The sequence below is a fragment of the Cervus elaphus genome, chromosome 3 (assembly GCF_910594005.1).
Source record: "Cervus elaphus chromosome 3, mCerEla1.1, whole genome shotgun sequence".
Classification (NCBI taxonomy): domain Eukaryota; kingdom Metazoa; phylum Chordata; class Mammalia; order Artiodactyla; family Cervidae; genus Cervus; species Cervus elaphus.
The window spans coordinates 11,291,032-11,317,553 of NC_057817.1; the positions used below are offsets into that span (position 1 = coordinate 11,291,032).

At 35.2% G+C, this 26,522-nt stretch overlaps 1 protein-coding gene across 1 annotated transcript in view; it reads left to right on the top strand.

The window, feature by feature from the left end:
- PTPRQ (protein tyrosine phosphatase receptor type Q) overlaps positions 1–26,522 on the top strand; it is a 301,145-nt gene that overhangs the window by 140,113 nt on the left and 134,510 nt on the right. Inside the window, exons 36-43 of the mRNA XM_043880358.1 lie at positions 4,621–4,781; positions 5,751–5,896; positions 10,072–10,240; positions 11,676–11,966; positions 12,230–12,505; positions 12,869–13,020; positions 16,995–17,136; positions 20,226–20,495. Of these exons, the coding sequence (XP_043736293.1) occupies positions 4,621–4,781; positions 5,751–5,896; positions 10,072–10,240; positions 11,676–11,966; positions 12,230–12,505; positions 12,869–13,020; positions 16,995–17,136; positions 20,226–20,495 (1,607 nt within the window). The remainder of the gene's footprint in view (positions 1–4,620; positions 4,782–5,750; positions 5,897–10,071; positions 10,241–11,675; positions 11,967–12,229; positions 12,506–12,868; positions 13,021–16,994; positions 17,137–20,225; positions 20,496–26,522) is intronic.

Consider the following 26,522-nt stretch of genomic DNA (forward strand, 5'->3'; position numbering starts at 1 on the left):
TTTGAGGGGGAAAATTATTTGATAGAGTCAAGTAAATGCATTGAAATTCTTTATTTTGGGGAATGGTATCTGGCGAGTGAAAGGATTGATGTAGAATATTTAGGTAATAGCAGATTAAAGTTTTTATAATAAGTTCATAGGAATGTATAGGAATGGATGTATCATTGTTAGGCTAGGTTGCCCGCATGAAACAAAGTATCAAATTATGAAATTTAGAATTAAGACCATGACCTTTCAGAGAATCTCAAACTTTGTCTAGGAAACTATTCATGTTCACAGTTGGGAAAATAGGGAATTTTGTTTAAATCTTTCCATATGGTTTTGGTATTTATGATTCCTCATAGGTAATTGTTGCTTGGCATGGTCTTGATGTGATAAGAAATGAGCAAAGGAATTGGTAAAACAGAGCAAAGAAACTGCTCTTAAGCTCTAGAATTTCCTTTATGCCCTGATGTCAAAATGTGGCCCGTCTTTTGAAAAGTATAAATTAACTAGGAAATAACTTTGTCTTAAATCTCCATTAATTTCATCTCAAGACATTTTCTTGTTGTTACCAATGAGTGCAGATGAATAGAAATTTATTCAGAATAGTTTTATATTTATTCAGAATAATTTCAGTCATTAAAGTCTTTTGATTTCTCATTCAAAAAGGCTTTTAAAATGTTCTAATTTATATTCTAGTTTATAGAATTAAATCAGTAAAATGATAGCACTCAACACTCTCAAGAGTTCTGTATTTTTTTTTTTTTTCTCCTCAGTTTGAAAATCTGCACCGTGGGAGAGGTTTGGCTGATTTTCTAAGTATTGTGCACCATTTATGTTCCCTCCATTTCCATGCAGTTTATGACTTTGGATACATAAGAGTTAGACCTGCTCTGTCAAATGGGCCTTCTCTCTTCCTCCCACTGTCTCACTCAAATCCCTATTCTACTCTCAAATCTTACAAACTCGCTCTCTAGTGAACATTTTCTGCAGCTCTGGAGGCTGTGATTTATTCTCCTTTTCTACTCTTTGGTCCCAATTAATTTCTTCACTCATCTCTTTCTCTTTTTTCTTTGCTTTTAGCTAATAGGGGGAAAACTATTGTTATTAATGAATTTGTTGTTTAATTGTTTACTGCTTAGTCTATTTGGAGGGTAGGGCCTGTCCCTTTCTCATTTACATCTAACATCATTCCTGACATAAAATAGGTGCTCAATAAATTTTGTTGACTATTGATTGTATATATACCATTACTAAATATGGAAAGGATGGGGAATATGTGATTCCCCTTATGAAGATATCTCTTCATTTGGAACACTATCTAAAAGAAAAATGTCTCCCTAACTCCACAACATATGCCGTTTTCCATTTAAGGGACTAAAAGTATATAAAAGAAAATTTGTAAATACGTTATTCCAAAATTAGGACTGCAAATGACCAATAAGAAGATAATTCTTTTTCACTCATGGTTAGAGATGTGCACATTATATGTTTCTGGTCAATTAAACTTGCAGAAATTAAGATTACTATCCAGACTAGTGGTGAAAGTTTGCCCATTTGTTGTTGTGACTCCAAATCATAATGACTTACCGTTAAAAATTTTCTTTTTTAAAAACCCATCTGGTTCAGTCACACTATTGGGAATTTAATCTGTAGAAATAAAAGTACCATTATGGAAAGATATTTGAATAAGAATCATTGCTGCATCGTTGTTAGTAATAACTAAAGAAAAAGGAGAGAAAGAGCCTAAATGTTAATTTATAGAGGGGAGGCTGAAGTACTATGACACATCCAAATTAAGCAACTTAGAAAAAAATAATGATGTAGATTATTGTTCTTAACATAAGTAAAAAATCAAGATATAAAATGCTGTTGTTTAGTCACTAAGTTGTCTGACTCTTTGCAACCCCATGGACTGTAGCCCATCGGGCTCCTCTGTCCATGGTATTTCCCAGGAATGAATACTGGAGTGGGTTGACATGTGCTTCTCCAGGGGATCTTCCCAACCCAGGGATTGAACCCATGTCTCCTGCATTGGCAGGCAGATTCTTTACCACTGGGAAAGCCTTATATAAAACATACTTTTATAAATGGAAATAAAATATGTTTAAACTAATAAGAACAAAACAGATTTTTAAACTAAACCAGTTAAAACCAGGAGAAAAAACATTGTAGCAGCATCAGAGTTGGGTTTCTCACGCATGGGAGGGAGTGACCCTCTGGACTGTAGGATTGTTCATGAGAGGGCTGTGCAGAGAGCAGAGAGCTCAGGCTTCGGCCCAGAGGTTTCTGTGTGCTTCCTCCGGTCTGGCAACAGCGTAAGAGCAAAGAGGGTGAAGTCAGATCCTTGGGAACAGTGTCAATTTTCTCTCCTTTTCCTGCTTCTGATTCTCAGTTTAATAGCAAACCGTTTCTTATGAACTCAAGATGCATTCTGAACTTGTATCAGAAGTTGAAGCTTCCATTGAAGTTTATGCTCAGATATTTGTCTACCATAGCGATTCAAATATCAGTCATGATTAACTCTGAAAGGAAACAAACAAACCCCAAACAGACAAGACTTATCAGGACCTGAAACATTTTTGTTAGCACTGTTCTGTCTCTGGAGATAAATTAGATGCATATACTATATCTGTATATGCTAACTGAGATGGACTATTGACTTTGTTATTCAGCTAATTTATAAAGACTGCCTTCTTTTTCCTGAAATACCCAGATATTTAAGACAAAATTTATGTTTGAGCTGCATTTTCCAAGTAATTGCCTTGATTCTGTATTATCTATGGAACAAACTTGGGGTTTTCCTTATTGTGGTGGTCGCCAAGTTGTGTCCAACTCTTGAGACTCCATGGACTATAGGCCACCAGGCTCCCCTGTCAAAGGGATTTCCCAGGCAAGAATATGGGAATGGGTTGCCATTTCTTTCTCCAAGGGATCTCCCCAACCCAGGGATCAAACCCAAATCTCCCACATTGCTGGAGGATTCTTTACTGACTGAGCCACCAGGGAAGTCCTTTATATATTGTAGGCAGATACTTATCTACAATATTTTGCTGTGAAGATTAGGGCAAGAAGGTAGTCACATAAGGCAGCAGATATTATTAAAAATATGCTGGAAGAGAAATTTTTGAAGTAGACAATGCAATTAGGTTGCTTTAGCTAATTTCATAGCTTTAGAGATCTGAACTGGATTAGCTATATTGTAATGCTCTAATGATCCAGGAGCCTGGAATTGGGTAAAGTTTCTACAACAAGGCATCTTTCTCAGACTAATAGCCTAACATTTATAGCATTAAGTTTTAAAAGATATTCTGTAGTCTCAGAGAAGTCAAAGAGAGAACTCAGTTCTCCCTGTGGCTTCTGGAAAAGGATGATGAAACTGTTTCAAATCACTGAATAGCCTGGCTAATCCTGCCTGTCTCCAATTGCACATTCTGAATCCGTAATTCTCACTATGGTAAGCTTTCCAACTACTTTCAGATAACCATACTTGTATTTAGAGTGAGTTGATGCTTTTGTAATGGTAAAACTATGGCTGAAATGTATCTCTTTGGGTATACCCTTAATTCACTTAAAATCTTTTATTCCACTTAATGATTCAGGATTCATATATTTTAGTGGTAGAGAAACAAAAGCATTTTATGTTCGGAGGGAGTATCCATTTACCTCTTGGATGCCTAGTGTTTCTAAAGAAGAAAAAAAACATTACATTACATGAGATATGTATCTTTTCTGTGATGTTAATCATATTTCCTTATCTAAATCCTTTAATAATTAATTGTATTGCTCTTAAAAATATAAATTTGTTTTTAAAATGCACAGTTTTCAGTACTATTATATACATCTTCTTTAGCTTAGATTCTAATCTATATCCAGTTCTATGGAATCTGAAGTAACATATCTGAAATGAACTGTAGTACCATATTACTTAGCAACAGTATGCTCTTTAGACATTTCCCCCTTCTCCTGGGACTTTGGTACTTACTTGAAGAGTGTGAATCAATATTTACTTTCTTTTCCAAAGTAATATTTTAGATACATTTAAGATTTTAGCTGAGTAAGAGATATAAGCTCAACTTTTTGTTTTCTTGTTATGTTTTACATCCATTATTTTAAATCTTGCTTCTAATTAAAGAATAACCCATACTCATTATTTTAGATATAGCTATTCAGATACTTTTAATTTATTTATTTGAATTGGGTCTGAAATAAATGTTATTGTTATACAATATTTATAAAATGGATTTGATAAATATACTGTATGAATAAGATTATGCCTACACTTCAAAAGAACAAATATTTGAACAACTAAAACACTGGCATGAAAAGGATGCTATAATTACTTTGAATACACTAAATTCCCAGAGATCTATTAAATTCAGTCTAAGCAAACTCTAATATGAACATCCTATTAATACTTATTTGAACTACTGAATATACTTGAAAGCAAAAGAAGCTTATATATTGAATTATTCTGAAACTCATTCTTTTCAGCATTTCAGGATAAGTAGCATCTTTATCCTATTAGTCTGGATTAATAAATATGCATAAATTTTGCTTATTTTTAATGTACTTGTGCTGAAAATGTATATATAATGTTTAAAGGTCAATTGTACAGAGAATTTTTTTTCCTCTTAGGGACAGATCATCATTAAAAACTGTTAATGTAACTGAAACATCATTAGAGTTTTCAGATTTGGACCACAATGTTGAATATAATGCTTATGTAACAGCTAGTACCAGATTTGGTGATGGGGAAAAGAGAAGCAATATCATCAACTTCCGAACACCCGAGGGAGGTGAGTTCTTATGGATGTAGCCCAAGTAAAAGAATATCCTATTCAGAAAAAACACATTAAATATAAAGATGTCTTATTAAGCCTAATATCTGTCATAAGTTACAGACAAAATTGCTTTTTGGTCACTCTAGCTGTGTGAGGTTGGGAAAGTTAGTTAATCTCTCTGTGCCTCAATTTCCCATTTGTATGGATATGGTATATCACCTACCTTATTAGGGTCTTTTGATGAATAAATGAATTTATATATGTAAATGCACTCAGCACAAAACTCAACACTTAGTTAGCAGTTAGTGTGCTTTTTATTTTTTTATTAACTTATAGTTTATTTTGTCTTCGGCAGTGCAGGGTCTTCATTGCTACGCACGGGCTTTCTCAGGTTGCAGGGAGTAGAGGCTACTCTAGTTGTGATGTGTGGGCCGCTCACTGTTCTCACTGTGGAGCTTGGGTTCCAGGGCACAGGCTCCACAGACCTGGTGCATGGCCTTAGTTACCCCGCAATGCATGGAATCTTCCTGGACCAGGGATTGAACCCATGTCCTCTGCATTGGCAGGCAAATTCTTAACCATTGGACAACCAGGGAGGTCCTAGTGCTTTTTTTTTTTTTTTTTTTCATGAAGCAAAATAAAATGCATGAAGTAAGCTCTGTGCCTTTGTCCTCTATTATTCAACTTCAAAATGCTGAGTTAAATTGCAATTTCATAGTATGCATTCTATATTGGAAAAACCCAAGGCATTGCATGATTTAGAACTGGGATAGTATTTTACAAATAAGAAATCCATTTGTCCTCTGCTTGGATATTGCTATGGTAGAGTGTTAATGAGGATGGCCCAATGAGCCTTACGGATTTCATTTCTGACTTCTAATTAGATAACTTAGACACAGGTAACATTTAGAACAGTTCAGACATTATTTAGAGACACAGGTACACTTTTATGTTCAACTGTTTTTTTTTTTTTTTTTTTTTTAGCACCAAGTGATCCTCCCAAAGATGTTCATTATTCAAACCTCAGTTCTTCATCAATACTTCTTTTTTGGACACCTCCTTCAAAACCTAACGGGATTATACAGTATTATTCCGTTTATTACAGAAATACTTCAGGTACTTTCATTCAGGTAAGACCTGAGTTTTCTCCTATTTCTTTATTTACATCTCTCCACTCTGTTGATAAAGACTTGGCATAGTAAAAAACGTCTCTTATCTTACATTGAGAATTATGTATAGACATTTTATAAAACTCCCATTGACATAGATGTGGTGGAGAAAAAAGTATATTTTAATCTGTCTATGCATGCAGACATGCACTCAGACACACACACATCTCTGGATCACTTCAAATGTGTTACCAACAGTGATGAAGCTGCTACCTTTTAAACATTCTGCATATAAATGTGGCCCTCAGGGCTGTTTCTGCAGGGAATTGATGGTTTCACTTACCCTCAATTGTTTTTCAGCTAAAAAAAATTTCCCTTTGTTTGTATATGATAGTTTGCATACTTGGATGTGTTTGTGTACTTTTCTTTAAGTCTAAAAATTTTCCATTGTTAGTAGGAGGGGGTTATCATCATCATCATCATTATCACTTAGTATCAGATGTAATGAAAGTACCAAAATGTGCTTATTAAACTTGTGATATGCAAGGTTATAGGGTTGCATAATTTTCAGATGGACACTTTCTGAAATATGAACAAAACTAGTTATTAAAATAGCAGAAAGTTTTGGAAAGTTTGTAGAAAAGGAGCCCTGAAAAAGTAGTTTTATACTTGTCAAATTCTAACTAAAGTTCTTTAAACCTTTAGCCAACTCTGAGATGCTTCAAAGTCCTGGTATAATGTCACCAGTCATAATTCTAGTTATTAAAATGTTTTATGTCACAGAAATATGCAAGTTTCTTGTCAATTGCCTTGTAATCAGACCTTTGACCATGTCATTCTAAGAAGAATACTTTTGTAAACAGAGATAAAACATTTATCTTTTTCTCTCTAAAAAAAAAAAATAGCTAAAGTGCCCTTCATTTAGAGAAATATTTTTAGTTTTTCAGCTGGATTCCTTTATTTCTCCAAACTAACTATTTCACAGAACTCTAACATATGAAAAGAATATAACTGGACAGTTGTGATTGAATCAGGAATCGGAGAGTTGGAATATAATTTGGAAAACACTGATATAGAAGAAATAATGGCCATTTACAGAATACGTACCTCACTACTAGGAAGTGTTGACTGAATGTTAATTATTACTCTGACCACTATTAAGTCATTGTATCCTTTTTAGTAGAAGGAGAATAGAGAGGAGTCTTATTAATTCTAAGTTACCTAATTCAATTTGTGATTAATAACCCAAGTTTAGCCACTAGGGTTAGTTCTTGTGAGCAGAAACCTCTCTGAAGTAGGACTTGCTTTAGTGGGTTTAGGCTAGTGAGAAGAGTCAGAGCAGAATTCTGCACGCTGTCTTAGGCCTTACCCAGCAGTGAGTCAGAGACAGTCCAGAGGTTGGCTAGATTTTAATATTCTGCGCCAGGCCCTCTAAGAGTGAGGTTGCATAAGAAAGGACAGTCTGTTTATTTGTTTAACTCTGTACATCAAACAATTTTTGCTGCTGCTTTTTGATCTGCTCTATTTGGGGAAGGAAAATGGAAATTTAATGTGCATTTTTACCCAGTTTGTTTATAAACTTAATAATTTGTCATTATGTCATCAGGCCATTCAAATTGCAGATTTTTTTTCATGCATTTAACCAATATTCAGTATTCAAAATTCAGTAGATCTGAAGCTTAGCAAAGGTTTTGTCTCTACTACAGTTTACTTTCTGGCTTGTGTCTGATTCTGTTTTGATTCTCTTTGTCCACATCTAAGTAATCAAGGGCAAAAGTTTAACTATAATTTCAAGGTGATTTTATGAACTTTCTTATTCAAACCTGAGTATGTAATATGATCCCATTTGCAATTCCTCTATCTTAGAAAATGTAATCTTTTATTAAGTTATCTTAAGAATGCTTTTAAGTGTAACAGCTGCAAGAAGGCACAGGCTAATGACGTTAAAACATTTCTCATATTCCTTGAAGTTCATCTGTGCTTTAATTTATTTCTAAAATTAGTTAAATATAGCATAAAAATCTTCACTACTTAGTTTTCTATTTTGGATTGGTAGAGTAGTAGAAATCATCAATATGAAAATTATATAGCAGGATAGATGTATAGCTATTTTCTTCCTTCTCTTTCTTCTTCCCATAGAACTTTGTAGTATCTCTTATGCATGACGCATCAGTCTACTTTCTATTCCTGGTGTCTGCTACTTGTCTTAACTCCCTCATTCCATAGCAGTCAATGTGAAGAAAAGGATTGTGTGTGACTCTTGTCTTTCCATCCCCTGATATCCTCTGATACTGTATCATAATGCTCAATAAATGTTTAATCACAGAACATAAAAATAATTATAGCAGACCAACATTATTTTCAGTAATTAGTTATGATTTGGAGCACTTGAGTTGGTTGTGAAGTGATCTGTCCTTCTTCTGACTTTGTGGAGTTTAAGCTCCTTGCTACAACTTGGCAGTCCATCTTGCACCTCCTCCAATTGTGGTCCATTGTGTTTCATATTAACTCTTCTCCATTTTATCATTCACCCACTTGTGTCCCCTCCGTGTCCCTGACACAGTGTCTTTTATTAAAAAGTGTGAAGTAAGTCCTGGTTTGATTAATCAAGTTTGAGAAGTTTTTACTAAATACCTTCCAACTGTATTTATATTCTCAAAGAATAAGCCTTAATTAGATAATTTGAACCACAACACTTTTTTTCCCCCTCAAAATAAATAGACGAATAGGGTAATCATCTGGATAACTGATCTGGTTCTAAATGTGTTACATGTCTGTGCATGTTTACTCACACTCAGCATGAATAAATTCTGGGTGATTCAGAGTAATTTGTTACTTAACTGTCATCAGGGTCGTACGTAATCAGAGTAAATTTTATAGCAAAGAAAAATAGAAAGGCTACATTAATATTTTAAGAGATAAATTATATAAGCCAGTTATGCCATCTGTATAGTATATGTGGTGGAAGATATTAAAGTTCCCAGATCATATTTTGTGTGAGATTAATAATGTCTTGTCTGTTACTTAATAAGTCACCACAAAATTGAAGTAGATCTTTTATGACACTCACTACCCCACATACTGTCAAAGAACCACAAAATTTTGCAGAATTTAGTTTGTTCATACATCACAGAACCATGCCAACTATAAATTTTAGTCAAATTGATTATCCTGTGTTATTAATTTAAATTAGCCTTTTGCTGTTTATTACTTTTATTTTATCATATGCCAGAGATGGTGTTGTTTTATTTGCCTCATATAATCTAATCTTCAAAAGCCCTCTGTGAAGGCTTTTGAAGAGGTTCTTCCCATTTTACAGTTAGAGGATGAGAAGTTTTGTTATCAGATGATTTATCCGGGACTTCTGTCCAAATTGAATACAGGTCTTTGGCCTCTAAGGACTTCGTGCAGATTGGAATGACTCAGATTTCTCTGTATAGAAATATATTATTATAAAATTATTCATACTTAATTCATATTTAATTACACGCACAACTTTTTTAAAAGTATTTTTCTTTATTTTAGAGTTGATTTTTCCAAGTTTTGTATTTAAAATTTGGTAAAGGAAGGAATGATCACAATTCCTTAATTATCATAAAATGGCTTGGAACAAATATAACTAGGACTCAGGCAAGAGAATTTAAAATTTTTTGTTCGCTCATGTGAGAATGTTTCCAACTGCTTTCCTATTTCTCTACATGAGTGTAGAGAAAGAAAGGGCTTATGAAAGATGAATTATAACCATTTGAACTCAGAGAGCTGAAGACTTTCATAATTCCTACATTGTTGATAGGAAGGAAAAAAAGAAAATTTTTATAATATTCCAAAACTTGTTTAAAAATATATAGTCAAATTTTGAAAACTACTTGAATGTTTTGTAAGGGAAACTAACACTGCTCAGCACACTGTAGCCTTCTCAGTTCACTACTGAACCTTCCCCACTGCCAGCTAAGCTGGGAGTTTTAACTCTTTGCTAATCTGTGTATCAATTTAATGAAACTGCTACCACCGATTCCTCTTTTAGTACAAATATATTTCCAGTTTAATTATTGCAATAAAAAAATTCTATGTTGATTTTCCTAAAAAATTAACATACTAAAACAGTGAGGCAACCAATCTATGAATAATACTTTGAAATGCTTATGTATACTAAAAATATATTCTGAACAATTAAAAACAATATGTTTATTTTTCAGAATTTTACACTCCATGAAGTAACCAATGACTTTGACAGTATGACCGTATCTGCAATAATAGATAAACTGGCAATATTCAGCTACTATACATTTTGGGTAACAGCAAGTACTTCAGTTGGAAATGGGAATAAAAGCAGTGCCATAGTTCACGTATACACAGATCAAGACAGTATGTAAATGAAAAGCATTTGTTAATCTTTAATAGGACTAATTGAAAACTTTATAATTTTTCAGAATCTTTTTCTATTTGTATGTATTGATAATAACATCTATATTTTATTCAGGCATATTTAACTAGTCAGAGAAATTTGAAAATGCATTAATATAGTATAAACCTATTACAACAGTAACAACCTTTTCTATTCATGGAAACTGCTACCATCCATTTATAAAAGTTCTGTCACATTTATTGCTTCAAAAGATATTACAGCCTTCGGTTATGGACGTGAAAAATACTGCTGCATGTGTGGACAGAGTTCCCAATACTTCATATCCATTTGCTCTAGAAGTGACATTGTTCCTCTCTCTAGCAGCTTGTTTCCTTTTCAGTCTTTGAACTCACAAAGGACTTTATGCCGCATTTTGTTCTTATTGTGTTTGTTTATGACTAATATGCCCCAAATACCTGTTTTTTTTCTTTTAACTCTGGCAGTTTCCTCATGTGGATTCTGCAGAATCCTGTTTATGCGGAGTATTCAGAAAACTGTAATGATTGATGCTCTTGTTTTTTAGGTTTCAGTTTCTAGAATACAGTGATGCACGGATCACTGCCTATTTCTTCTAGTGGTTGTCTCTATGGTCCATTTATTTTTAAAGGCTAGTCTCTTATTGAGAAACAATATTGACCTAAATTGCTGCTGAGAGTAAAATTTCATGTTTATTATTTGAAGATTATAAATTGACAGACACTTTAAGTATGAAGAGTGAATGCTTTCCTGATAATCTTTCAAATTGTTTACTCACTGATGAGCAGCGTAGCTATGATAGAATATGCAGAATATATAAGTTTGGGGAGTTTTAGCTAAAATGTTTAGAGCAGTATGTGGTCAACATCATTTCAGGCATTCTTTAAATGCAGATCTCTCCCAAGATTTTCACCAACCTATAATGCTTTATCAGTCAGTATTATGGCACCATGAATAATAAACCCTGCGCACTATTCCTGGTGAGAGATCCTAGGTGACTTCATATGTACAATAAGGATAATCTCCAGAAGAAAGAAATTAAAAATCTGAGTATACATGCATATATACATACTTGCACACTCATAGTCTCACACACATAATTTCTATCACATGCTCAAAATCTACACAGACTCATAATACCCATTTTGTAGGAAAGAAAAGCCAAGAGAGTATTGTATAAGACAATTCACACATATTAGAGATGACAAGGTTTACCTTGAATGATTTGAACATAATTTTAATGTAATTATTTAGAAGGTATTTTTTAGTAGATGATGTTACCACGTGTGGATCTAAACAACGTAGAAGCTGGTGATGTAGTAGTTGCCCTATCAACAGTGAGCCTCTGGTTTGTGAATTTACTTAAATTTTACCTAGGGTGACTGATGATTTTTATATTTTGCACATTACCTATCATAGTACCTGAAGGAGTTGTTGGAAACCTGACTTACGAGTCCATTTCGTCAACTGCAATAAATGTAAGCTGGGGCCCTCCGTCTCAACCAAATGGTCTAGTCTTCTACTATGTTTCTTTGAGCTCACAGCAGACTCCTCGCCACGTGAGACCACCTCTAGTTACATATGAGAGAAGCATGTATTTTGATAATCTGGAAAAATATACTGACTATATATTAAAAGTCACTCCATCAACAGAAAAGGGATTCTCTGATACATATACTGCCCAACTACACATCAGAACTGAAGAAGATGGTAGGCTGGACCCTTTTATTGCCTATTACGCAGATAGTTGGTGTTCTCTTATCTATGTTGCTTTCTGCTAGAAAACATTATTCTGATCACTACATAGATTCTGTTTGTTCTTAAGTAATTAGCCTTTCAATAAACACAATAAGGTTTAGAGTTTCTTAAAATTATTACCTGTTGATATAATTAAGTCCCAGTATTATTGAAGCCTCTTCTTTTTGATACTAATTCACTTTTGTTTCATTTAATATTCTTTTTTTCTTTTATAGTCCCAGAAACTTCACCAATAATCAACACTTTTAAAAACCTTTCCTCTACCTCAGTTCTTTTATCATGGGATCCCCCAGTAAAATCAAATGGTGCAATAATAAGTTATGATTTAACTTTACAAGGACCAAGTGAGAATTATTCTTTTGTTACTTCCGATAATTATGTAATACTGGAAGAGCTTTCACCATTTACATTATATAGTTTTTTTGCTGCAGCAAGAACTGTAAAAGGACTCGGTCCTTCCAGTGTTCTTTTCTTTTACACAGATGAGTCAGGTAAGCCAGAATCCATGTTTCTCCCAATGATTTTACTGTTGCAGCACTTGCTCTCTCTTTTTAAGGAAAAGCATGGAAAATGAAAGGATATTTGATTGACTATTTGTAACAGGCTGACAACTATTCATCTGCTTTGCTGAACATTGTAAATTTGAGTTTCAGAACAAACTGTTCTGTTTAAAACTACTTTGGAACTTCTGAGTTCCAAGTACAAAGCATCACTACCTATGCTGTTTATTTCTGCAATTAAAATGCAATCCGTTTATAAATCTTTAACTAGTGTCTTCCAGAAGCTAGAGTCACGCTGCTACTTTTCTGCTAAAAATGTTATGAATGTAAGTTTTGTAATGTGTTTTCCTGCAGTGCCTTTAGCACCTCCTCAAAATTTGACTTTAGTCAACTACACTTCAGACCTTGTATGGCTGAAATGGAGTCCAAGTCCTGTTCCAGGCGGTATTGTTAAAATATATAGTTTAAAAATTCATGAACATGAAACTGATACCATATTTTATAAGGTAGGTTGATTATAACACTATCTTTATTTCAAAAACTTAGAAATTCAAGTAAAATATTTTGACATGTGGGGGAAAATGGACCGTTTTAAATAACACAAAAGCCATCTTTTTTTAAAGAAAAAAATCTCTTTGGTTTCCCACAATTTAAGGATGCTTGAGGAAAACATAGCAAACGTTTGTCAGATATGGAAGTAAAGTACTTTGTAGAGCATTTTAATCTAGAATGTAAAACTTTTAGATATCTGCAAGTTAAGAAATAATTACACCATTTTGCTAATGCTGCAAAAGTATACAGTAAATTTTTTCGGACTATTTATAGCCTGTTATTGTCTTAGTGTAATATATTTCTACAGTCATCCCCCTAAGCTGCAAGGGTCACATTCCAAGACCCCCAGTGCATGTCTGAAACCAAGGATAGTACTAAACCTATATGTACTGTGTTTTTTTCTTATACATCCATAGCTATGATAAAGTTTGCTTTATAAGTTAGGTACAGTAAGAGATTAACAACCATAACTAACAACAAAATTTTAAAAATTATAATAAACTGTAATAAGAGTTAGATGAATGCTGTCTCTATCTCTCAAAACATCTTCTTGTATAAATTTAACACCTTTTCCATCTTAACTAAGCATTTATCAAACACTGTGGCCATAACTTTTGCAGTTTGAGATACAACAGCAAAACTTGTACAATTTTTTCCCTTCTTCCCCGATTCACAGCATTTCACAGAAACTTCATTTTTACCACAGATCTTGGCAGCCTCAGAATACAATTTTTTTCTTTCCTTATTAAGTCGAGAACTTTCATCTTTTCACCTAAAGGAAGCACTTTACGGCTTCTCTTTGGCGTCCCTGAATTGCCAGCATCACTACTCTTGTACTTGGGGCCATTATTAAGTAAAATAAGGGTGTATTGAATACAAGACTGTGCTACCCCACAGTTGATCTGATAACCAAAAAGCCTGTGGACTAGCGGGCAGGAAAGACAGGACCCAGGGATAATTCACACCCAGGGCAAGATGAAGCAGGATGCCTGGAGATTGCATGACGCAACTTAGACTAGCTGACAATGTAAAAGTTATGAATTATCTGTCTCTCGAATTTTCCATTTAGTATCTTGAATTGAGCTTGACTGCAGGTAACTAAAACTGGAAAATGAAACCGTAACTAAGGGAAGACGACCAAGTGTTAAAAGAAGTACCGAGTGAATATTTTTAACCTTTTCAGAGATGTGTTTATCCTGGACTTCTAGTAACCTTTCCAGATATAGTATAATTTCACACTAATTGGTCTTTTAAGATATATCATTATTCTTTTTCCTTCACTGCTAATTAGTTTACATTCTAAACGCCCTTTTACGTCTCCATTTTTAGGTTGCAGAATCAATGAAAAATACCCAAAGAACTAATGTAACAAAGGATCTCAAATATACCTGTATGATTTATAGCACTTAATTGCCAAAATATATACACTAGCATTTATTGAGAAGTTGTTCTTTTTTCCCCAAAGGCGAATGAAGTACTGGAATGCTTTTCAGTTACAGCATGGAGGATGCAAAAACTCTGCGTAAACATTGTCCCCAGTTTTATATGCATTATAATTTATTACTGATGGTAAATTATTTTTATAGCATGTGTAGCTTACAAAGTGAATAATAAAAAAATAAAAAGTAGTGAGTAATGCTATGGCATAAGGAATAATGATTTTTATTATCTTTAAATAATATGGAATGTGGCCATTCCTAGGACAAACATGTATGAATATTGAAGTGTGGATGTATATGTGTGATCTTTCCCTCAGAGCAGAGATGTCTACCATCAACACCATTAGCCTAGTCATGAACTAAGGACTCTGGCATCAAATTATTGGTTGGAATAATTGGCAATAAGGAACCCTGCCTTCAAGACTTACTGTGCTGCCTTAGGGCAGTTACTTAACTTTTATGACTCAGTTCCCTGAAGTGCAACATGGGATTTGTAAAGATACAGCCATTAAAAAGTAAAGCTTGTAAAAGGAAAATCCATATAAAACATTTAAAACAATCCCCAGTATGTGAAAACATGCTACCTATTGTTCTTTTTGTCATAGTTTACAAAAGAATGAATTTCATTCAGCATTGTAATAACACTAAACCTGAAATGACAGTACTTCTTTACCTGAATATAAGTTATATTCTAAGATTTTTAGACATCTATTCTCTCAATAGAAATGCTGCCATTGACATTTCACTACAAATATTTTTATTTTATAAACATAACATTCATACCATAAAGTATTCAATATATCCTTTTTGAGGTGGAAAGAGTAGTTTTCCTTTAAAATCTACTACTGCTTTCAGTTATTTCTTTTCACATCTACTTTGTCTTCCATGGATGTTCACAGCCTTAGTTTCTTTCGGATTCCTTTGTATGTATCCGTATGCCATCTTCTTCCCTTTCCCAGTATCTAGGGTACCTGCTTTCCTCCCACCGTGTGCCTTTCTTTCTGAGGGCGTTGTCCTGTTTTCCTTTCTGTTTTCAGCTTCCTCTGTGTCCCAACTATGAGTTTCTTTTCTTTCTTTTCTCTCTTACCTTTCCAATGATCTGTGTGTCTGTGGAGGCATGATAATTCTTGGACCACTCCAAATGTTCCTGCCATCCCAGTCAGCTCACTCACTCATACTAAAAGAAATTAGTTAGTAAAAAGTTCTGCTAAAAATAGGTTTGAAAATATTCCTTACTCATGTCTCCCTTTTACAGTTTACTTTGTCAGTCTGTCTACATCCAATAAGCTACTCACACTTTTTACTGTAATATCTTGAGTTCAGTCATTTCTCTGCATACTCACTCACCCTTCCTAACCCAAGTCAAAATTTATCTGCTTGTGTTTAATTTTTTCTCCATATATAGTTGTTGATAGATTCTTCTAATGAATATAACAGTTCCTGGAGGACAGGGACCACGTCTTATATATCTTTATAATCTCCTGCTTATCTAACCATATGCTTTGTAAATAGTATTTAAGAAAGAATGAAAGAAAATTGTATAATACAGTGAATTCATAAAGGATATCAATAACTATAAGAGATTAATTTAAAATATAATTCGAACTATGAGTGCCCTGAGAGCTAGTATTCTTGCTAAATTTCTGCCACTGAAATGCTTAATGTATAAGTCAAACTGGTTTATATTTTGGATCAGATATAATACAGTATTCTTAAAATTATACCACATAAGAGGTTGTCTTTTTTTCCCCATAGGATAACTATTAATCTTAAGTGCTCTTTCTGTTAGGACAATCTTCTTTGAATGAAGTGTTTGTATTTGATGGTAAAATTTTCTGTGAGAAACCATATCCTTTTTTGTAAATCTGTGATAATTGTTTTGTTTGTTTTTTCATTTTCCTAAGAGATTGCATAAAATCAGAAATTTAGGAATTGTCTGGGAAAAACTCATAATTTATCAAGCTTAGCTTCATAGGAGCAGAGGTTCTGTTTCATGCACTGCTGTATTCCCAGTGCCTAGTGTATAATAGCTGATGAATAAATTAGTTTACAAATGGAATGTTACTGAGAACTAAAAAATGAATTTTGATGTATTCAAGAAAAAGTACCACTGATTGCTCATAAGTTGGAATCCAGTTGAGGACTTTAATTTTAGCAAATTTAAAAGAAGTAATCATATGTGATTCTAAGTAAAAATCAGAGAGACAAAATAAAACAAAACACTTCAGCTTTAAAAACAAATGGCAGTTATGATATTCTTCGGGGTTGATGAGTGTCCAGTTCATCCTTGTGCGATTAGCTGAGCATACCCTGGGGCACACACAAAAACTGTTTAATTTTTAAATTTTTAATTAAAATACCCATGCTTATTAAATCATAGGTTAAACACAGAAGACATAATTTTTATGTATTAAAAATATTTCTTCCAATTATAAGTAAGTTTTTTGATAATGCATTTTGACTAAGAATTTATTTTTCCTGCTTTTCAGAATATTTCAGGTTTTCAAACTGAAGCCAAGCTTGTTGGACTGGAACCAGTCAGCACCTATTCCATCAGCATAACTGCCTTTACTAAAGTGGGAAATGGCAATCAATTTAGTAATGTAGTAAAATTCACAACCCAAGAAGCAGGTTAGACATGGTTTTTGGATCCTAAAATGTTTGATTTTGTGTGTACACTTTTCCCTTTCCTTTCTCAGTTTACGTGACTAAGTATCAATATTTAATTGTTCACTCAAAGGAGTTGAATTTTAGTGCTTTCAGGCTAGACTGGATCTTGTTGTCTGCAATCAGATAGATATATACTTATACATGTTTTTTCATTTTGGACCCAGGAAGTTGAAATAAAAGACTAGTTTAGGAGCAAAGTATACTGCTAGATATATATATGAAAAGTACCTAATTTCTAGTACTACTTGATATTGCTGGGGGTGGGGGGAGAAAAGCCATTAATCACTTTTAACTGGTTGATTCATATCTTCATGAAAAAAACATCTATGAATTTTTTGTATATTGTGCAAAATATTGTCACAATATATTCAATAATGTATATTGTGACATTTGAAGAGCACTAGTCAGCATGTAAGCTTGTATTTGTCCATGGCTCATCTGTGACAAGTGGTAGGGACTATGAAGACTATGAAATACCACTGGTCTAATTAAACAACTTACCTGTGTGTCATGACATACCATAGCTCAATTTTGTGTGTTGAATAGTTTTCATATAGAACTGATTTAAAGATTTAATACTTTTCCTTCTCTCAACTGGAAGCACATGTTTTTTAAAGGCATCTCTTCCTCACTCTCTCTCTCTCTCTTTTTTTTTTAATTGATTAAGCACTTGATTCTGTGCTAGTCATTTCTTCCCTGTAGGTCTGGATGCATTTAGTGAAACCCTAAATTGAAATTGTAGACCACTCACTGATAATCATTTCACATTAATTTGTGGATTCCTGATACTTTGTTTTCATGGCATACCCCTAAGACATGCTTAGTAAATAGTATTTATAGTTAATAAAAGTGCACGCTCTGAAATCAGTGTCTGGATTTGAATCCAAGCTCTGCGACTTACTAGTAAAACCTTGGCAAAGGCACATGACTCCTCTGAGCCTCTATATCTTTAACCAAAAAGAAACATATTTTAGCAGTAGCCACCCATAGGCTATTATGAAAAAATATTTGAAGAGATCCATATAAAGCACTTATTACAGTGTTGGACACACAAGTACTCAAAAATATTACTGTTGCCCTGTTCCGATAATTCAGATGAAGAAGCCATGATTCAGGCAGATGAGATGAAAAGGGCTGAGACAATTAGTGAAAAAACTGAACTGGAACATCAGCCTCTGACCTCTAGTGAAAAGTGGACATGACTATAGGAAATGTGTATCATAAATTAGGGATACTATGGAAAAATGCTAAACCCATGAAAAAAGAAATATTTAAACCATTTACACACATATTACATTGATAAAAATTAAGGCTAATCTTGTGGACAGTGTTCTATAAACCTATAAATATATTTTACCAGTGAAATAAAATAATTCCATAAAACCCTGTGCCCTGATTGGTTAAATAAAATTTTCAATTTGAAGTGTTATAATATCTGCTGGTTAATTAATTGTTTTTAGGTTTATAGAGTCAGTAAAATGGATGTTCACAAAATCTAGGTTTATAATCTAAACTTAAGCACATTATCAACTTTCTCTTGTTCATTTACTTTTGAAAATAATGGTATATGTTTTTGAAAATAAGAAAGCAAATAATTAAACATATTTAACTGCCAGAACCTTGGATCAACAGAGGAATCATCTTTTCTTTAAATGCCATACACCCCACTAAGTTATTCTGCTTTAGTTCTGATGCCTTTATCTTACAAAGGATGAAGGATTTGTAAAGACAGGAATTTAGGCCAGAGGAGAGCACTGTAGGCAAGTCAAATATGACTTGAATGTTCTTTAAATAACTCTGCTTCCCCATAAGGACAGGTTTTTTTTCTTTTTACTGCTTGTTGTTTGTAATCCACAAACTGACAATGTGCAAATTTTCTTTACAGCATCCTCTTTTTATTGTAACAAGATAAGCTATGCCAACATGAGGGGACATTTAGATAATCAAATATTTCCCTAGAAGTACCCACTCTCAGGGTCACTTTGGTGGGCCTGGGGTATTTCTCTTTAACCAGATCTGCCAAATATAGTGGCTACTTCCAAGTAAACTCAGGGAAGTTCTAGAAAAAACTGGGACTGAATTAAAAACTGGGACTGGTTTCCATTTTCAGTCTTTTTTTTTTTTTTTTTTTTTAAAGTACTGAGGGATCAGGTCTTTACTATTTTTACAAAAAATCATCTGAATATATAAGCAAAATCCCAAATTTAGTTACATGCTTCCTAGTACTGTTAGGCCACATCGGTGAGGCACCTGCATCCATATCTATGTGTGCGTGCTTGGTCATTCAGTCGTGTCCGACTCTTTGCGACCCTATGGACTATAGCCCACCAGGCCCCGCTGTCTGTGGGATTTTCCCATGGCAAGAATACTGGAATGGGTTGCCATTCCCTTCTCCAGGGGATCTTCCCGACCCAGGGATGGGATTCGTGTCTCCTGCCTTGCAGGCAGATTCTTTACCCACTAAGCCACCTGGGATGTTTTGCGTTAGAACATTCCATCATAAAGTATGGCTAAGACTGCTCCTTCCCATTAAAAGATGAATAGGGCAGGCTTCAACCACTGCCTGAACTTGAAGCTGGCTACCCAGTTGCTTCTGAGTATTTGAGGTTGTGTTGATGTTGGGCCTAGGAGAATATTCAGTGGTAAGGATTAACATGGTTACATAGAAAATGGGCCATTTGATTCAGCCCACGTTAAAAAGTTTCTGAGCACATGTTCAAAGGCTCAGATGGTAAAGAATCTGCTTGCAGTGTGGGAGACCTGGGTTTGATCCCTGGGTGGGGAAGATCCCCTGGTGAAGGGAATGGCTACCCATTCCAGTATTCTTGCCTGGAGAAGTCCATGGACAGAGAGGCCTGGTGGGCCACACTCCATAGCGTTGCAAAGAGTTGGACATGACTGAGCGGCTTATGCACCTGAAAGGTTGATATGTTACATTTTTATTCTGTCTCTACTCCTAAACATGATTTTACCTAGCAATCACATAATTAAATCATTTATCTGTTACATGTGTATAAATTTTAACTTTGGGCATTTGCTTGTCTCTTAAGTTCCAGACGCTGTACAGAACATAGAGTGTGTGGCAACTAGCTGGCAATCAGCCTCAGTGAAGTGGGATCCACCCAAAAAAGCAAACGGAATAATTACACATTATACGATCACAGTTGAAAGGAATGCTACAAACATCTCTCCCCAAGATCACATGTATACATTCATGAAACTTCTTGCCAATACCTCTTATGTCTTTGAAATAAGAGCGTCAACCTCAGCTGGTGAAGGTAATGAAATGACCTGCAACGTCAGCACGCTGCCTGAGACAGGTAACTAATGTGTAACGGGTGATTGACCTGAAGCCAGTCGTTTACCTGAAAAAGGGAACTAACCTGCAACACATAACTGTTCCTGGACTGGATCTTAAGTTTGTCAATAACATTTGTAATCTTTAGAGCACATTTGTCCAAAACTATATAAGAAATATTAAAAAATAGAACACATAATTTTTTATCCCACATGTTACGTAAGGACCAGCTGCGTGGTACATTGAACCACCTCCACAGCAATGGGAGATTGAAAGGAGGAAAAAAGAGAAAATCTTTTGTGTTTTACAAGTATGGATTTCTTATTACATAAACACCAAACATTGAATTATATCTTATAATAATTTAAAATAGGGGATAAATATATAATATCTTTTTAAAATTGATTTTTGTGGCATTCTTAATGCTTCCCTGAATTCCATACTTGCAGTATCAGCTCAGTTTTTTCTATTTCCTTCTCTTCATAACAGCCTTCATCTTTATGTTATTGGGGTAAAGATATCTAGGTCACTAAGCTCTAGGCTTCAAAGAAGAAAACTCTCATCTCCCCCAACAGTGATCCATTCTATAGCATAATCTCTTTCATCTTCTACCATCTCTAATTATTATACTTCTTCATATCAATGAAAACCTGATTCCTTCCTGGTAATACTACTTCCTTGGAGGTCCTCCCTAATGGGGACTGTGGGGGGTGACATAATTGTTTACCTCTGGCTCATCTAGATCCTTATCTTGGAAACATCTTTTAGCCCTTTCCTCCTTCTGAAATCAGCATTACGCAGTTTTCTCTACTTTTCTGTCTTCGAGGGTATACACCGCAGAGCTTCAGGACACAGCGTGCCTTCTCTCTGATTTCTGCATCCATGTCAGCATCTTTTTCTTCTCATCCTTCTAAAGCAACATTTCTTGAGACTTCAGGGTTTTCCCTGTTCATCTGGAATGGATGCATCTCAAAATATGTCACTGTGACTCATCTTCCAGGATATTCCGTACTCTGAATGGACCTTACTGTTTGTTTTCACTAGATGCTGGCTGATGAATAGTGCTGGAGAAAAATGTAAATGGTTCTACTTTTTTAGCTATTTTCTAACTCTCCCAACTGCCCTACAATCTTCTATACAGTGTACATCCCTATTTACACTTCATCAATTTTCCATAGGAAAATTCTGCTCTTACTCAGAACATAATCTACCCCTACTATCATCCATCTTTGATGTTCTTATTCATTTTACTAATAGCATCAAAGATATTGATTTGCTTTCCTTCAAAATTTACCCATATCTTTATTTATTTCTCAAAATATCCTCTCTTGGGGATGTCACTACCTTTCTGTTTACAGGAATCTAACTGTTCATTTTTGTTTCAAACTCATGTCTCTTCTAAAACATAGCTCCATCAATTTAATCTACTTTCTCATACACTTTATTTTATTTCTCACTCTTTTGTATGCGTACACACACACCAACAATCCCACAAATAGTTAGAAAATTTCAACTGAGGCCCTGGTTGGTATTTCAACCCTCAGTCAGTTCAGTTCAGTTCAGTTCAGTCACTCAGTCGTGTCCGACTCTTTGCAACCCCATGAATTGCAGCACTCAGGCCTCCCTGTCCATCACCAACTCCCGGAGTTTACTCAAACTCATGTCCATTGAGTCGGTGATGCCATCCAACCATCTTATCCTCTGTCATCCCCTTCTCCTCCTGCCCCCAATCCCTCCCACCATCAAGGTCTTTTCCAGTGAGTCAGCTCTTCGCATGAGGTGGCCAAAGTATTGGAGTTTCAGCTTCAACATCAGTCCTTCCAATGAACACCCAGGACTGATCTCCTTCAGGATGGACTGGTTGGATCTCCTTGCAGTCCAAGGGACTCTCAAGAGTCTTCTCCAACACCATAGTTCAAAAGCTTCAATTCTTCAGCACTCAGCTTTCTTTACCGTCCAACTCTCATATCCATACATGACCGCTGGAAAAACCATAGCCTTGACTAGACGGACCTTTGTTGGCAAAGTAATGTCTCTGCTTTTTAATATGCTGTCTAGGTTGGTCATAACTTTCCTTCCAAGGAGAGAGCATCTTTTAATTTCATGGCTGTGATCACCATCTGTAGTGATTTTGGAGCCCAAAAAAATGAAGTCTGACACTGTTTCCACTGTTTCCCCATTTATTTCCCATGAACCCTAATGATATTCGAAGTGGAATTCATGTAATGTGAATTCTCCTTTTCTTCCTCACTTTTCTATACCTGTCCTTTACAATCAGTTGGGGACAAAGCCTCATATTTTTATGTGATTCTTCCTCCCACCTCTCCTACATATAATCAGGGCTTATCAATTCAATCTCTGCCATTTGCCCCTTCTTATTCAACTTGACTATCCCCATTTAATTTCAGACTTGCTGCTTCCTATAATAATAATACCCTAAAGTGGCCTTATCACCCATTTTATCCAGCCTGCCCATCAGTACCATCTCTCCACCCACTTACTTTGATTGAATTGGCTCTAACATACAATCTAGAACCTTTATGTGCTGGCGTTTGAATTTTGTTTCCTAAAGGATAAGAATTAAATGTGTAGATTTAAGTGTCTGAGGCACAGACGTGATAATGAAAGTTGATGTGTGTAAGAGATGGCCCAGAATACTCTAGAAGTTTTACTTACTCTTATGTACAAATCTTTAATGATATACTAATTATTAAAACTACAGATTCCTGGACTTCACCCTAGACTTGGCTGAATCTCCCAAGAGACGAAGCCTAACAATCTATACTTTTAAGCATCTCTCTGATGACTCTGTAAATTTTGGGAATGACTGGACTAGATGACCTAGGAATTTTGATGGCAGATGATATGTAGCAGAGAGGACAGACAAACAGCGTCAGAGAGATGCAGAAAGGGGTGGCAGGTGTTTCCTCAGTGGGTGGGCAGCAGATCATCACTAAACAGAGTCTGAGAGAAGGAAATATGTTCACATCCAGGCAGGTGGTCTCCACCAGGGTGGTCTAGTACCAGGTAAAATGGTCCTGATCATTGAGTGGGAGCTGGGTCTTAGAGGAAGGGCAACAAAAGACAGGGCAGAAATTCTGAGATTAATGAGAGGTTTAAGACTCAGAAAACAAGACAGAGGACTCATTACTATTGATCCCACTGGTACTCAAGGTGGCTGCACAGTTATAGAAATGAAGTTCAGTGAATAGAAAAGAGACACATAATCAAAGTATGTACACTTGATGTAGCGCCACCTGAACTTAAGGATGGGTCTTTGTAAAAAAAAAAAAAAAATCCTTTAATTAAAGGTTTGAATTAGATTTTAACTCAGGATTAAAAGACCACATGAATGGAGGTTGCCAGAATTCTAAACCAATGAATTAGGCAGGTATTAGATATATTGTACTAAGTATTCTGTACTCCCTTGTCGCTAAAGACAATGTTTCTCAAAGTTTGGACTTCCAGCTCCCTGCATCAGAACACACCTGTACATCCCTGAGGCCCCTGCTCTAGACCTATGGGATCAGAGTTTAGAAAATAAAACTCACAAATCTTCATTTAAACAAGATAGGTGGGTGAGACAGTGCTGAAACTTGAGAACCATTCTATTCCACTGTACTTATATGCCCTTTGCTTGTGGAGACTGTCTTACTTGTCTTTGTTTTACTAACAGTTCAGAGCAGAGAGACATGGGCATTCTAGGCACTCAGATTTTTGTAACAGAAAGAAATGAATTATGTTCTCATGAAATTCACGATTTTTCATAAGGGTTTTACTCCACTCTGATACATTGTGTCCACATTTCCATCAGGCAAAAGTATAGATATTTTCTCCGCAGTAAATGTAAAAGTTTTTTTCAATTAAGGAGAGTCATTCATGTGAAATATGAGTACTAATTGCTGCTTCAAAAATATTTAAATAATTTGTCTTTGAAATTAATTTTCAGATCTAATATGTAATTGCATTTATGAGGTAAATAATTTGCTTTTATCTGGGTTCACATGAATTGTTTGTAGATGAGACATTAGTAAGAACTAGAGATTCATTGTTCAGAATGGAAGCAGTTCTATAGCTGTTGCAAACTTCTAATTTATGGTGGTCTAAGATTAGTCACAGTGTAAAATCAGCTCTGAGTCACTGACTTTGTACTTATTCTTGACATGAACTAAAATCAAATTTGCCTCACGCCCTCGTTGCCTAGTGTTTGACCTTAACATTCCTTCCAGAGATTATTGGGTATTTTTCTCAGTGTAAACTTGGTGATATCTGGGCACAGTTAAACATGCTTCATGATGACTGAATTTATGAGCAGATTAGTGTTCAGTGTCTAAACCGGTTCCATTGTCACAGTCAAACATGTTGAAATAGGGCATATATAGATGAAGGCCCCTCAAACCTGGTGATTTTAACAATATTTTGTGTCCAAGTATATTATATTTACCAATAAAAATATTATAGCAAGTTCATGTGGATATAAGACTTAACTTTTAAAATCTCAGATTGGCTCAAAATGCTTACACTTCTCCATATTATTTTCAAATCTTAGTAAATATGATGATTTAATATTGAGTTTGAAAAGTTCTTTTTGCTGGAAGCTAGTTTTATAGTTTGGGTTTATTCAAAGATCTTCCAAGTTCAGTAATTTAGAATCCAAAGAGGAAAAGAAGTTATATTCCTTGGATGCCCAAAACTTAAATGAAGGAAAGTGAAATAGGCAGTTGTGGCTTTTAGGATATTCTTTTCAGCAGTGATTTATTTTTTGTTTCCCTTTTTAAAATTTTGTTTGTTTATTTTTGACTTTGCTGGGTCTTTGTTGCTGTCTCTGGGCTTTCTCTAGGTGCAGCATGCGAGGACTTCTCTTGTGGAGCACAGGCTCTAGGACGTGTAGGCTTCAGCATTTTCCATGCATGGGCTTAATTGGCCCACAGCATGTGGGATCTTCCTGGACCAGGATCGAACCCGTGTCCCCTGTGTTGGCAGGCAGCTTTTTACCTCTGAGCCACCAAAGAAGTCTCAGCAGTGATTTCTTTACTAGTTTTTAATAGTAGGTATTAGGTACCTAGAGGATGTCCACTGAGCTTTCACATATATTAGTGGATCAGTATTGAATAGGAAAGTTTAATTTTCCTGTTTTCCCCCTTCTATTCTTGGTTCTTTCAAATGTCCCTGTACTGCTTAAGAGCATACATGTGAACTCTCAGTCCCTTTATGCAATGCCATGACCACCATTCCCCTAAGAACTCTTTAAGAAATCTGTTTTTATGTACTTTCTTTGGTACCTTATTTTGTGGATTTCTCTGAGCAGTGTCAAGATGACTGGGAAACGTGTGATTATGACTAAGTCTGACTTCCATTTACCAGTTTTTTAAAAAAGTAAAATATTTATACAATATAGAAGATATCAGACCATTCTTAAGTACCAATAGAGTGAATGTGGGTGGTAAAAGTGTTTCTCAAGGTTGCAAGTTAATGTACTAATTCAAAAGTTTACTTTTTCCATTGTCTGCATCCCACTGACTTCCCTCTCCTCAGTTGAGGTGAGAAGTCAAACATGCAGGCAAATTGTGTGATCCTGTTTGTTCTTAAGCATGTGAATTGCCACATTCTACTTACCAGTCAGTGATTCCAGAAAGCACAAAAACCATTATAATTGCTTGTCACAGATCAAAGAGAAATAGCTACTAGTATTGCTACTTTACTTGAAGTTCAAATGCTTTACAATATATTTCATACAGACTTAAATAAGATTCAGTTCAGTTCAGTTCAGTCGCTCAGTCGTGTCCGACTCTTTGCGACCCCATGAACCGCAGCATGCCAGGCTCCCTGTCCGTCACCAACTCCCGGAGTTCACCCAAACTCATGTCCATTGAGTCAGTGATGCCATCCAACCGTCTTATCCTCCGTCGTCCCCTTCTCCTCTGGCCCTCAATCTTTCCCAGCAACAGGGTCTTTTCCAATGAGTCAACTCTTCGCATAGGGTGGCCAAAGTATTGGAGTTTCAGCTTCAACATCAGTCCTTCCTATGAATATTCAGGACTGATTTTCT